Source organism: Mesoplodon densirostris, chromosome 4 (assembly GCF_025265405.1).
Source record: "Mesoplodon densirostris isolate mMesDen1 chromosome 4, mMesDen1 primary haplotype, whole genome shotgun sequence".
In the NCBI taxonomy this organism is placed as follows: Eukaryota; Metazoa; Chordata; class Mammalia; order Artiodactyla; family Ziphiidae; genus Mesoplodon; species Mesoplodon densirostris.
Window position 1 is genome coordinate 149,592,013 of NC_082664.1, and position 13,797 is coordinate 149,605,809.

Below are 13,797 nucleotides of genomic sequence, written 5' to 3' on the forward strand. Positions count from 1 at the left end.
ATTTCTCCAAAGGTGACAGATCTGTTGCTTGGATTATATCTCCTTCTGAACAATCTCAAAATTGGCTCTAGAAGTGTTTCTGAAAGTTACCCTTCTCTGCCAGTGAATAGAATGAACTGGCTTCATTTACAAAGGATTTAGTTACCATTTCTGAACACCGAAATATAGAAGCGTCTTTATTTTCTTGATTTATACAAGTGTTTTCTTAATTTTTTTTTTTTTTTTTGCGTTACGCGGGCCTCTCACTGTTGTGGCCTCTCCCATTGCGGAGCACAGGCTCTGGACGCGCAGGCTCAGCAGCCATGGCTCACGGGCCCAGCCGCTCCGCGGCATGTGGGATCTTCCTGGACTGGGGCACAAACCCGTGTTCCCTGCATCGGCAGGCGGACTCTCAACCACTGCGCCACCAGGGAAGCCCGCCCCCTGTTTTCTTAATTTTTTATTCAAAGATATATTCCTGAAATTAAGCTCACTTTTCAGTAAATAAATTGTTCTTTTTAAGATCCATATTAACTGCCACCCTCCAAAAGGCTGCATAGTTAAGAACTGAGAACACCCAGTAGCGTACTGTTAAGTCTCTTTGCTGTGGAATGGAATTTAATTACAGAATGTCCATCTTGCATATCGCCTAGAGGTGTTTAAATACTGAATTTAAATTTAAATACTGAATTTCTAGTCCTTTCGCAAGCTTGGCTTCAGCATTATATCAAGCACACAGCTCCAGATTTCCCTAAAATTTCAAAAATGGAAACAATAAGAGGGTTCCTGCAAAAGAGATTGTATTGTAGCAAAACTTCAGCATTAAATGTGTTTTGACTAGCAATAAACTCGAGAAGCCAAGATGCCATAAACTGAAAACCTCCATTATCAATTCTAAGAATTGGGATTTTTTTGGTCCTCTAAGTGCGGTCTGACGACCATATGTAGAGATGTATTAATATAAACATGAGCCCTGAACATAATGACTAATCAAAGGAAATGAATACTGAATAAACTATGTATACACTATAATATACAACTCGAAGCATAAGTTTGATGTATTTATAACCAAGTCAGCTGTGCTAAATGCTCATTACATGTTTACCTAACAATACTTTTGTGGCCTTCTTAGAATTTAAGGAGACCTCTTGGGATGATTAGCATGACCCTGTCTCTTTCGAAAGAAGCCTGGACAGATACTTCTCAGGGCAAGCCCTTCAACTAGAAGCAGTTAGCAGCATTCATCATTTTTCTAGTCATTTCTTTTAAAAATAACAAGTGTGGATCAAAATATTTAAAGGTACCATGGTAGACTTGAGTTGTAAAGGTTTGGGGATTTAAGAGAGTCTTGATTTCTGATCCTGGTTTTTTTTTTGTATGTGATTTTATTTATTCTCACAACACTAACTTCATTTTTCAGATTAAGCAACAAAGATGAGGGGATTTCCAATATGTTTCTTTGCTGGCTCACTGTGAATTCATCACAGGGGCTTTGTTAATCCAAACTATCAGAATCGTTTGCATCCATAAACCATAAAAAGGTGGCTTCATCAAATCACTTCCCTTGTCTTTATTGACCACCCACTTCTGACTCAAGTTACACAGTTGAGGTCAGAGCACCTGCTTTTGACCTCCTATGTATGCAGCCAGGGTTTGTGACCCAGAGAGTGGGAAGCCTTCTGAAGTAATTGATATAAAGATATGAGAATTGGAGAAGAGTGGTTTGGGTAATTCACATGCACTTGAAAACTGGTTTTGCTCCTGTGTTCTCACATCTTTGCCTCTAAAGATTTTGGACACCTTTGAAGTAATAGAATAGACTGAACGTCAGAAAACAAAACATCAAAACCAAACTAACAGATGGATGTCACACTGGTCTTCCCTTCCCCCCAGATCGCATTTCCAGATCCTGACACCCGCTGCCATAGCTCTGCAGCTGGATGAAACTTGGAGAGCTTTGACCAGAACGTTAGCACAGTGGTAAAACAATCACAGCCATCGAATCCATTGCACTCTATTTGAATTTCATCAAGTCACTTCAGGCTAAATCTCGGTCTAGAAGCAGTGTTTTACATGCCTTCTTCTTTGCGTGGATGGATTTTGTCCAGCTTCATTTTGTGTTTTAATGTTACCCGAATGCTCATGATTTTCCCTCCTTTACTTTTAGAGGGCTAATTCATCCAGGGTGGATTCCTCTTCCTAGCTCCAGTTTCCCATCTCATTTTTACTGACGATTCACATTCTAACACTCTGTTTTGTATCTTCATTGGAACTAGGAAATGAATTTAATCTCACACTTCCCAAAAATCTACTGCCGTCATGGAGATCAGGGCCAAAGTGGTAGGGGGTTTGTGTGCCTGAGAGGACCCAGCATTATCCTTTGACTGCTAATGACTAATGCAGATCAAGGAGCTCATGTCCAGCCTTTGAATTTTTCCCAGAAAAGTTCCCAGCCTGTCTGTCAGGGATAATCAGGGATGTCTCCTAATGCCTGTTATGCAATCTGCCCAGGGCGCTTGAATTCCTGCAGCTGCTCTGGTGGCAGAGAGAAATCGGCAATGGAACACCACCGAAGCACAGCACATGGGGATTGCAGCCTCATAAAATCCAGATAATTTTGTTGTGTTTTTATCAGCTTTTTAAGTTTGAGACGGAATGGAGTTCCGGTTCTGTTGTGTCCTTTGTTCGAGATGGTTAAAGAACCATTGGATACCAGTGAGTCAAGTGTAGGTTTCTGAGGATCAGAGGACCTGGGAGATTGTCAGCTCTGACTCCTCGTTTCAGAAAAAAGGCAATGAAAACCCAAGGCAGTGAGTTAGGAATAGATCTGGAGCCAGAAATGCAGGTGGACCAGGTCCACTAAGAATGGTGACATTTACAAAATGAAAGAAAAACAAAAGAGAAGGGAAAGAAAGAAATCACTGAAATAAGGTAGAAGTGTTATTTTGGTTAAACCGTTGGCATTGTTCTGTAAGAGATCTAAAAGCACTACTGTTCCTTTAAAAGCTAATGTGAATGAAGAGGTGACACATAAGAGAGATATTTGTGGTGATGGAATAGTTCTGTATTTTGGTTGTGGTCACGTGTGACAAAATGGCATAGGACTCTATGCACACATTGTACCAATGTCCATTTCTTGGTTTTGATATTGTATTATAGTTGGGTAAGATGTAACCATTCCATTGGGTAAAACTGGATGAAGGTACACATGACCTCTTTACTATTCTTGCAACTTCCTGTGAATCTACAATTACTTCAAAATAAAAAAAAATTTAAGCAAATTTAGAATTTATTGTGGTTTTGTCTAAATAAAAGTCTAGGCTTACTATCTGAATGGGTGAGAAAATGAGTAACATCGCTTTATTTTAAGTAATAGCTACATCATGAAAAAATATAAAGAAAGAGATGTTTTTTTCTTCCCCTTATTATAGAAATGACTCCAAAGAGTTGGGTAGACCTAACTGGACCTAGCACTCTTGTTTGCTTCTTTTTATAGATAACTAAGAAGCTTATGTATTTATTCTACCAATTTGAATCAATGTTTGTAAACTGAGTGGATGTATTGATATTGTGTTGATATCAGATGCTATTACTTGTAGTAAAATATCTTTTGGAATAAAATGCTTTTAAGATATTCTCTCATTGAAACTTTATTTTTAAATTTTAGTCATTGAATCAAAAACACTTCAAGGAAGCAAAGGAGAGCACAGCTTTAACAGCCCTGGAACTTTTGTTGTAGAAAACACAACAGTTGAATTTCAGAGGGGCTCCGAGAGGCAAACCTTTAAGATTCCAGGACCTCTGATGGCTGATTTCATTTTCAAGGTAGGATGAGCCTCTTCATAAATGTCCTGCATCTGGGGCCCTGCACATCTTGAATTTTAAAAAGAACACATTTGTTTAGTAGGCAGCCAGTGACTGTTTTTATACAGAGCATGTGTCATTAATATTTTCACCTTGACAGTCAGTTCTGAAAAACTGTCCATCTCTCTAAAGTAGTTTCTGTTCCCCAGCCCCAAGAGTTAAGAAACAAGCTTCACTTTTATAGGGGAGTGATTGTTTTTGCATGTATAACCTCTAGTTGCTGTGTTCAGTTTTAAACCTCCAGATGGATTTCAGTGAAAATGGTCAGTGGCTAAATGCTCCATGTCTTAAACCACGACTGCTATTGCTGTCCTTGCAAAGGTGAGCAGAGAAGACAGAGGCCCCCTTCCTTAACCCCCTTTCCTGTTTCCTCAGCAATGTCTCATAATGAGCCGTTGTCTGGACACCTGTCACGAGGTCCCCTCACAAGAATTCTTCTTCCCTTGTAACCACGACTCTGTGTTTCCTCTCTTGGGTACATCGGGAGCATCTTCCTTCACTCAGAGGATATGAAATGTAGTGGCCAATATATTTCCAAGGTGACACAATCTGAAATTCTTCTGATAAAACTATAAATACCTAATATGTGCAAAAAAGGGCATTTCAGTGGATGGTTTTGTCCTATCCCTTTTTGGAAACTTCAAGATGGAAAGGGAAGAAAGAAAAGAGCTCTAATTGCCAGGGATTTCTTTACCTGTGAAAAGACCTGGTGCCTTCAAAAGAACTGTCTGTGTTCCACATTAATTTGTCAAAGAGTGTTTCATTGAGACATCGGTTGTGCCAGCAGAGAAATACCTTTGGAATTAGATGAGAGTTGCAAACTGACTTCTTGTTTGCCTACAGTGTGACCAGCCAAGGGTCGGTCTGGGTGGAGTTGTTGTTTTGAATCTTTGGGTTTTAAATAGTCAACCTTGAAAAAAATCAAGAGATTATAATATTAAAATACCAGTATTTTTACCTGCTTCTTTTTAAAAATGGGAAGATCTGACAACTAGCTTGCATGTTGCCATAGTGATAATTGGCTGCAGCTGGGTAACAGCAGTCTTTTCATTAGGGCACACGTCCTCATTTGCCAGGGTCCACACCAGGCCCTAATGTGTTCCTGACATTGAAGGTGTAAGTGTCAGTTGCCATTCGTAGACATGTAAGTTGCCATTCCTGGACATGACTTGCCATTCCTAGACATTGAAATGACTTCTGTGTCAGACCCTTGAAGTGTCAACCCAATGTAATTCTTTGACAGTAGCTTTGTGAAAGGCTTTTGGGGAAGCCAACTGTCATCTCTCTTTCCTTCTATTCTCTCTCATCCATTGTTATACATAAATTCTGGGCTTGGTTTGCTTCTCTTAGGGTTTTCCCATTTGATGCTCAAGTGGTAAAACACACACACACACACACATCCTTTTTTTAAAATTCTCTTCTCATTCCTACTCAGAAGATCTGTAATCTTCTCAATTTGGAGATATATGACCAAGTAGGAGACATTAGTACAGTGATGGGATGGGAGAAATAGCCACAAAAGTTAAAATTTTAAGATATTGTTTGGTGAAAGTATTAGCATGGAAAATGTACTGTTTATTGATCCCATGCATAAAAACACATATACACATAAACTGTTTACTTCTACAAATGTACACATGTATGTATATGAATATGTGTGTATACACTTTTTTAAATTTGAGAGGATACATTCCTAACTGAAAACACTGAGGAAACAATGGCTATTTTAGAGGGGATTGGTGCTTTGGGGGAGTGATCTTAGTTTTACTTACAATATTTTAATACTTAAAACAGTTCTTAAAAAATACAGTCATATATCACATGTGTAATTAAAAATTACTTTACACCTTCTTGCCCCAATTATATATTCACCTCTTAATAGAATGCATTTTAGCAGCATGTTGCCACTGTCTGAAGTTGTACTCAGCCTTCTATTTTCCTGTCTCGAAGTTCTAGTTTTCTCAGATTTAATAAACAAATCCAGGCTTTAACTTCAATTTCTGGAAAGATTTTGATCTCCCTTGACTGGGAAGGTTTTTTTTTTAAAGAATATATATATATATATATATATATATATATATATATATATATATATATATATATATATATTTATTTATTTACTTACTTATTTATCAAAGAGGGTGTTACACACAGCTGTCGGACTCATGCATAAATAGAAATTCATTTTTGTGCCTACAGCCATTTTCTTTCATGAACATGGTGTGCTCGGTGGAAGAGAAATTGGCAAAATCAGAGACACTCTGATGAAGCAAGAATGACTCTGATGGTTTTCCCTGCCTTATAAGCTTGTCCAAATATTGTGGGTTTCTAGGAAATATCCTTTTCCATTCATTACTTTTTTTTTTCCTCAGAGCACTGTAGTATTACCCAGCCTGTGTTGTTACTAAGATAAGGAACCCTGCTTCCATTCATCTCTGCTTGGCCCAGGATGCAATCAAGGGATTGCTGTCCTTTGAGTGGGAGGTTAAAAGTGTGTGTTAGGTCCCTGATGATGGTCAGCCATGTATTTCATTGTATCTCTTTCCATTCCAATCAACCAAGAGCAGCTGAGTTTAAAAAAAGGAAGACCTGGCTTCAACCTGAGAGAGAATGTGAAAACCAGCTCTGCGCCCGAGTGCTAGTTTCGCTCAGCCATGGGTGCACTAAGATATAAAGGCACCCTCTTTTATACCATTCCTAGATTAGACCTCATTTCATGGACTTTTAATAAATGGACTGTTGAAAACGACTATATTCTGACATAGAGAGTAAAGTATGAAGTCTTCCATGGGATGTTAGAGTCTTTTGTGGTTATTGTGCGGATTCTGAAATCTGGCAACCACTACACCAATGAGACAAAATTTCTTTTTTCTACTTTTTCAGAAGATATATTTTCATGATTGGACCATTCTTGAAAAGTGCACTTTTTCTTCTTCCCAATGGGTTTCTCACTACACGTTCTGATTTTCCTGAATGATCTGTTTCTCATGGATGACTCTTGTTACTGTGTTACTGAGTCACGGGTATTATTTTCATGAGAGCCCCTGAGGTATTATTTTGCTTCTGCAATATGTGCCTGTTGCCACCAGGGAGCAGTAGAGAGTCTTGAGCCAGTGGTTGATGCTGTATGCTTTGTTGACTGGACTGTAAGAGGCACTATCCATTCAATGAGAATTTACTGAATATCTGTGAGTTGTGCATATCAATTTTCAGTATATGCTTATGAGAATAATCTAGTAAAATAAACTTAAATGGCTTTGAGAAAGACATCTGTTTCTGTGGTTAAGTATTTTGATTATTGCTGGTGACTTTTCCCCTCTTTAAAAAACATGTCCATCTTCAAGGAAAAAAAAGTTTCTCTTCCTCGTGGTCTGAAATCTTCCTCTTTCTCCCATTTGGATACTTTGTGTTTCTGTAGGAAAATGTTTTCTGATTTCTTTTCCCATTAGTTTTCAGCTAGGCAAGCCTCTGTCTCTGGTTTCCTCCAAACACAGCTCCAGATATTTTGTATATTTTCTACCTACGAAGTCTTTCTTTTCTTTCTGGGGAGTTATGATAGCACATCTAACTTATCCAGGGCCGAGAGGATTTGAAACTGCCTGTTTTCCTCTCTCTCAAAGAGAAGATTTCAGCCTTGCAATGTGATGCAGACGCTAGCTAAATTCATATGTTCACAGGTGTTTCAAAACACAGCAAGACACAGTTTTTAGAGTCTGTGCATGTGTTAGTTTCCTGAGGCTACTGTAACAAAGCACCATAAACTGGTTGGCTTAAACAACAGATGTTTATGTCTCACAGTGCTGGAGGCTAGAACTCTAAAATCAAGGTGAGGGCAGGTCTGGTTCCTTGTAAGGGCTGTGAGGGACAATTTGTTTCGTGCCTCTCTCCTAGCCTCTTGGATCCTCAGGTTTTCTCCCTTTGTCTTCACACCACCTTCCCTCTGTGCATGTCCACCTCTGAGCCCAAATTTCCCCTTTACATAAGCATGCCAGTCATACTGTGTTGGACCCACTTTAATGACCTCATCTTAACTTGACTAGATCTGCAAAGACCCGATTTCCAGATAAGATCATATTCTGAGGTTCTGTGAGTTAGGACTTAAACATATGTTTTTGGGGATGGATACAATTCAGCCCATAACAGTGTCTAACAGAAGAAAAAATTTACCTATTTCATCATGCCTCCCAATCAGAATTCCACCTCATTTTAAACATTTGCCATGAATCACAAAGGTAGAAACTGTTGAAATATTACATGATAGTTACTGTAATGTGGTCTGTTGAGGGAAATTTCTTGGTTAAAGCAGTTCAGATACTGTTCTAGTAGTTACCATAATTCACAGCTAAATTATTGGTGTAATATATACACAAATATGAAAAAAAGAGTTTTACAGAAAAAACTATTCCATAAATTTTGGAAATTATTTAGAAGTGGCCAAGTAAGGCAGTTGAGTTTGAATTCATTTTCTTACCATTGTTATAAAATCATTTTCCTAACCAAACAGGAGTAGTATACGCTTGTAAATGTTAATGTAATTTACATTAGTTAATTTCCCTTTTTGCCATTCTGTACTTGACCATCTCCCTTGTCAACGGACCTATTCACCCTGGGGGTTTGAAAGTAGTGGTTAATGATTGGGCTGTTGTTAGCAGGACTGCAAAGAACATTCATGTTCAACTTTTGATTATTAAGGTAGGATTTTCTTCTTTTTTTTAGTTTAGACTTTTGTCTTGCATGTCAGGCTTATGGAAGGAGATAAGCCTTCTATAAATTGATTTAGTTCCCATAACATTTCAAGGACCAAGTTTGGGGGACTAAATCAAAGTGTTTCTTCTGCAATACAGAGGATGCCTCTACCCCCAGTAAGGCTGAGCTGTGGGCTTAGTGTCCTCAGCGCCCTACACTCAGGAGGAGCATCCATTGTAGGGAGACCCCAGCCAGGATGTGGAGAGTCAGCTTCCTCTGCCTCAGGGCATTGTGGGTAAAAGAAGAAAACTGGGGACAGGAGGGAGGAAGCAAGGCAATGAGACATGGATCATGACAGCAGTCACTCTGCAGAGCAGGGAAGCATATTAAGTAGGTTTCAAAGCTAAAGGCAGAGGAGGAGATTTGCTTCACTTTTCATTTAGAACCCAAGAGGAAAATGCCTCCTAGGGTGGCCATCTCCATCCACCACTGGGGGAAGCTACCTTGGAATGAAATTGGCATGAGTGCCGTGAAATGTTTAGTCACAGGTTGCGTCTGAGTTCAGCTCCCCGGAGTCTCCCTCAGCTCCTGTGTGGCATGGAAGGTATCTAGAAAATTCCATGTACTCTTGGCTGGCCAGCCTTGACATGGTGGGGGCAAAATGACCCTGCAGCGGAGGGGTAAATGTAGAGTGACCAGACATCCTAGTTTGTTCAGAAAAGACCCAGTTTCCACCTGCAGCCCTGACTTAATTCTTAGAAGCTCCTCCTTTCATCCTCAGAAACGTCCTGGCTTGGACAACAAAGCATCTGGTCTCCTTGGTAAGGGGCTGTGAGCTAGGCCAGGGACTGGGGAGGAGTCGCAGCCACACCACGGAGAAACTGAGCACAAGAGTAATGTGGACTGGGCAGGGCAACAGAGGAGCCCACCCACCCTGGCTGGGGAAGAACACAGCTGAATTCACAGGCACTGAGACTCCCTGTGGGCCTCCCACTGGCCAGAGGGACAAGGGACACAGCTGTGGGCCCAAGGACAGGATGAGGACCTCCAGGCATGGATCCGAGGCCTCTTTCCTTTCCCGCCTTTGTGAGGTCCTACATCAAAGACCACCATAGAGGAGATTGGTCTGGATGAGGGCACAGCAGAAAGCCTGGACGCTTCCCCACCAGAAACAGCAATACCTAAAGAGAACTCTTCAAATGAGTGAACCAGACTGACCTCCTAGGATTGAACTCCATTTAAGCTGTTTTCCCCTCCCTCCCTAGTCAGGAGGGGGCTTGTGAAGAAGATCAGAGCAGTTATAAAGAAAGAAGCTGCATCTTTGCGATCGTCTTCATAGAGTATGAGCACTTGTGCTGATTCTACTGCCCGGTCGCAAAACACAAAAGCAAAAACAAAATCTTGGGGGAGAAAAAGTTCCCTGTAGATTTAATAACTTCATTTTTCTAAAGTGTTTAGGATTGGAGGAAGGGACATTATTATTTAATTTGTAGTTTTTATTTACTTTGAAGAAAGAATCCTTTATCTCCCTTTTTGCCTATTTTGCTCTCTAAAATAATATGATATAATGCCAGCGTTCTTGGAATTGAAGAACAAATATCCAAATATGACTCCTTCCTGGAGTTCGGATTAAAATTCTCTTACAATAGTCAGAAATTCTCAGTGGTAGTAACAGGGACTTTTTCCAAGGAAGAATGATAATACTGCATCATGTTTTAATAACATTTAAAGATATTATAATATTAATACACCTCTAAACAATTGCATTGTCTTTTAAAATGACAATGTGGAGAACTAGAATTGAATGAAGTTTCATCAGTATTATAAATTTAAGCGACGAGTAGTGTGTAGCTTGAGGAAAATATATGGAGTGATTGATTTTTTTTTTCAGAATTGTGTTATTACCAAAAAAAAAAAAGGACAGAGGACCTGAATAGACAGTTTTCCAAAGACATACAAATGGCCAACAAGTACATGAAAATGTGCCCAACATCACTAATCATCAGGGAAATGCAAATCAAAACCACAATGAGCTATCACCTCACACCTGTTAGCATGGCTATTATCAAAAAGACAGCAACATGGGTGGGCCTATGAGGAAATTATGCTAAGTGAAATAAGTCAGAGAAAGACAAATACTGTATGATTTCACTTACATGTGGAATCTAAAAATAATCGAAACTCACAGATACAGAGAACAGATGGGTGGTTGCCAGAGGCAGGAAGAGGATGGGGCAGGTGAAATGGGTGAAGGGAGTCAAAAGGTACAGATTTTTAGTTACAAGATAAATAAGTTCTGGGGATGTAATGTATATTTCAGTGACTAAAGTTAACAATACTCTTGTATATTTGAAAGTTGCAAAGAGAGTTATCTGAGACACCTGTGGGAGGGAGGAACCTTGGAGCAAAATTAAGCCTCTGGCAGAAAGGGAAAGGGAAATGGATATTGGTAAGCAAGTAAATGCATCTGCAACAATAAGGATTGTTTCTTTCTGTAAAACATCTGGGCTTAATGCCTTTTCTTTCCCTCCCTCCCTCCCTCCCTCCCTCCTTTCCTCCCTTCTTCCCATCCTTCCTTCTATTTCTTTTTGGTGGCAATGAACAAGACTTAGAAAAACATTTCAGTACCTCTTATGTTTATTGATTTATTTAGAGTTCTATTTCTGAGTCAGTCTTGCAATTTATTATTTTCTCAAAAAGTGTCTAATTCATCTAATTTTTCAAACTTAACTTTTCAAAAGTAATCATAGCATTCCTTTATCACTAAAAACAAACACAACAACAACAACAACAACAACAACAACAACAGACTCAACAGTACCTATGTCTCTTTCATTCCTAAACTTGTTCATTGGCTCCTCGTCTAATTTTTGTTTTGTTCAAACCATCCAAAGATTTGTCTCTGAGACATTTAAGAACTAGATTCGAGGCTTGGTAACTCTCAGAGTTCATTAAAAAATTCTATTTATGTAAATTTTAATTTTTGTTTCCTTTATCTTTACATGGTTTTATTTTGGTATTGTGTTTTTAACTTCTAGAGCTAAATTCTTAATTCATTTTATTTTCAATTTTTGTTCTCCATTAAATGTATTTAGGGCTATCAGTTTCCTCATACAGAAGTTCTTCATTTTGTTGTGGTGTAGGTTGTTAATTTTAAACTTTATGTGTAAGCTATTTGTATCCTGGCTAAAAAATCTTTGCCTTATTTAGGATCAAAAATATTCTCGTATGTTTTCGTCTGGAAATCTTACTCTTCTACCTTTCATACTAAGAGCTATAATCCAACTAGAATTGATACTTGTATATGTTGTGAAGTGGGATCAATATCTTTTTCCCATGGCTATGCAATTGACCCAAAACCATTAGGTGAAAAGACAATCCCTTCCTCATTTCTCTTAAATCCCAAACTATATATGTGTGGGTCTATTTCTGCACTCTGTTCTGTTTCATTGACCTGTTTGCACCAATACCATTGTGACTTAATTACTGTAGCATTAAAATAAGTCTTGATGTCTGGTAGTGTTAAGTACTTCAGCTTTGTTCTTGAAGATTATCTTTGATATTCTTGGCTCCTTCCATTTCCATATCAATTTTGAAATATGCTTCTAAATTTTTATAAAATTCTGCTGATTTTGATTGGAATTGCATTGAATTTGTAGGTCAAATTGGAGAAAATTGACTTTCCAATATCAAGTCTTCCAATCCATAAATATGGTATATTCATACCTTTGTTTAGTTCTTTTAAAATTCTTCTCAATGTTTATAATTTTCAATGTATATGATTTGCATATCTTTTGTTAAATTAATTCCCAAATGTTTGTTATTTTGATGTTATTGTAAATGTTTTAAAATTTTTTTCTGTTTGTTTTCTGCTGGAGTATGAAAATCTAATTGATTTTTGTATATTGACATTATATTCTCACTATATTCACTTGCTAATACTAATAGTTTGTGAATTCTCTTGGATTATATACATACACAGTTATGACACCTGCAAATAATGAGTTCTGTTTCTTTTTTCCAATTATTCTATGCTTTAAAATTTTTTTCTTGCTATATTCCATTACTTAGGACATCTAGTATAATGCTGAATAGAAGTAATGATGGCAGCTGTGCTTGTCATGCTTCTCACTTTCAGGACAAGGATCTCTATAATTCCCCAATTGTGTATGATGTTTTCTATAAATTTCTTGTAGGTGTTTTTATCTGATGAAATAATTTTTTTCCCAGTTTGCATCATTAACATATATAAGCATGGAATTTTATTAGATGCCTTTTTGCATTTTTTGAAGTGATCATATTTTTTTTCCTTTTAATATAGTGAATTACATTGATTTTCAGATGTTAAACCAATCTTACCTTCCTTTAATAAACCTCACTTGGTCATTATTATTTTTTATTAGAATTTATTATTAGTATTTACTTATAAGTATTTATTTTATTATTAATAAAAAGGATTTTCCTTTTATATATCATGAGGTATGATTTTTTAAATTTCAATTTTATTTTATTTATTTTCTTATTAGTTCTTTTTAGGTTCTTATTAGCTATTTTTTAAAATAAATATTAATGTATATATGTCAATCCCAATCTCCCAATTCATCACACCACCACACACACCACGCCCCACTGCCCCTACTTTCTCCTCTTAGTGTCCATACGTTTGTTCTCTACATCTGTGTCTCTATTTCTGCCTTGCAAACCAGTTCATCTGTACCATTTGTCTAGATTCCAAATATATGCGTTGTTTTCTCTTTCTGACAAACTTCACTCCGTATGACAGTCTCTAGGTCCATCCACATCTCCACAAATGACCCAATTTTGTTCCTTTTTATGGCAGAGTAATATTCCATTGTATATATGTACCACATCTTCTTTATTCATTCGTCTGTTGATGGGCATTTAGGTTGCTTCCATGACCTGGCTATTGTAAATAGTGCTGCAGTGAACATTGGAGTGCATGTGTCTTTTTGAATTATGGTTTTCTCTGGGTATATGCCCAGTAGTGGGATTGCTGGGTCATATGGTAATTGTACTTTTAGTTTTTTAAGGAACCTCCATACTGTTCTCCATAGTGGCAGTATCAATTTACATTCCCACCAACCATGCAAGAGGGTTCCCTTTTCTCCACACCCTCTCTAGCATTTATTGTTTGTAGATTTTCTGATGATGTCCATTCTAACTGGTGTGAGGTGATACCTCATTGTAGTTTTGATTTGCATTTCTCAAATAATTAGTGATGTTGAGCATCTTTTCATGTGCCTCTTG

General features: G+C 37.9%; 1 protein-coding gene across 1 annotated transcript in view; it reads left to right on the forward strand.

Annotated features, from left to right (window-relative positions):
* Nucleotides 1-13,797, forward strand: part of ADAMTSL3 (ADAMTS like 3) — a 377,697-nt gene that overhangs the window by 193,415 nt on the left and 170,485 nt on the right. Inside the window, 1 exon segment of the mRNA XM_060097479.1 lies at nucleotides 3,647-3,804. Within this exon segment, the coding sequence (XP_059953462.1) occupies nucleotides 3,647-3,804 (158 nt within the window).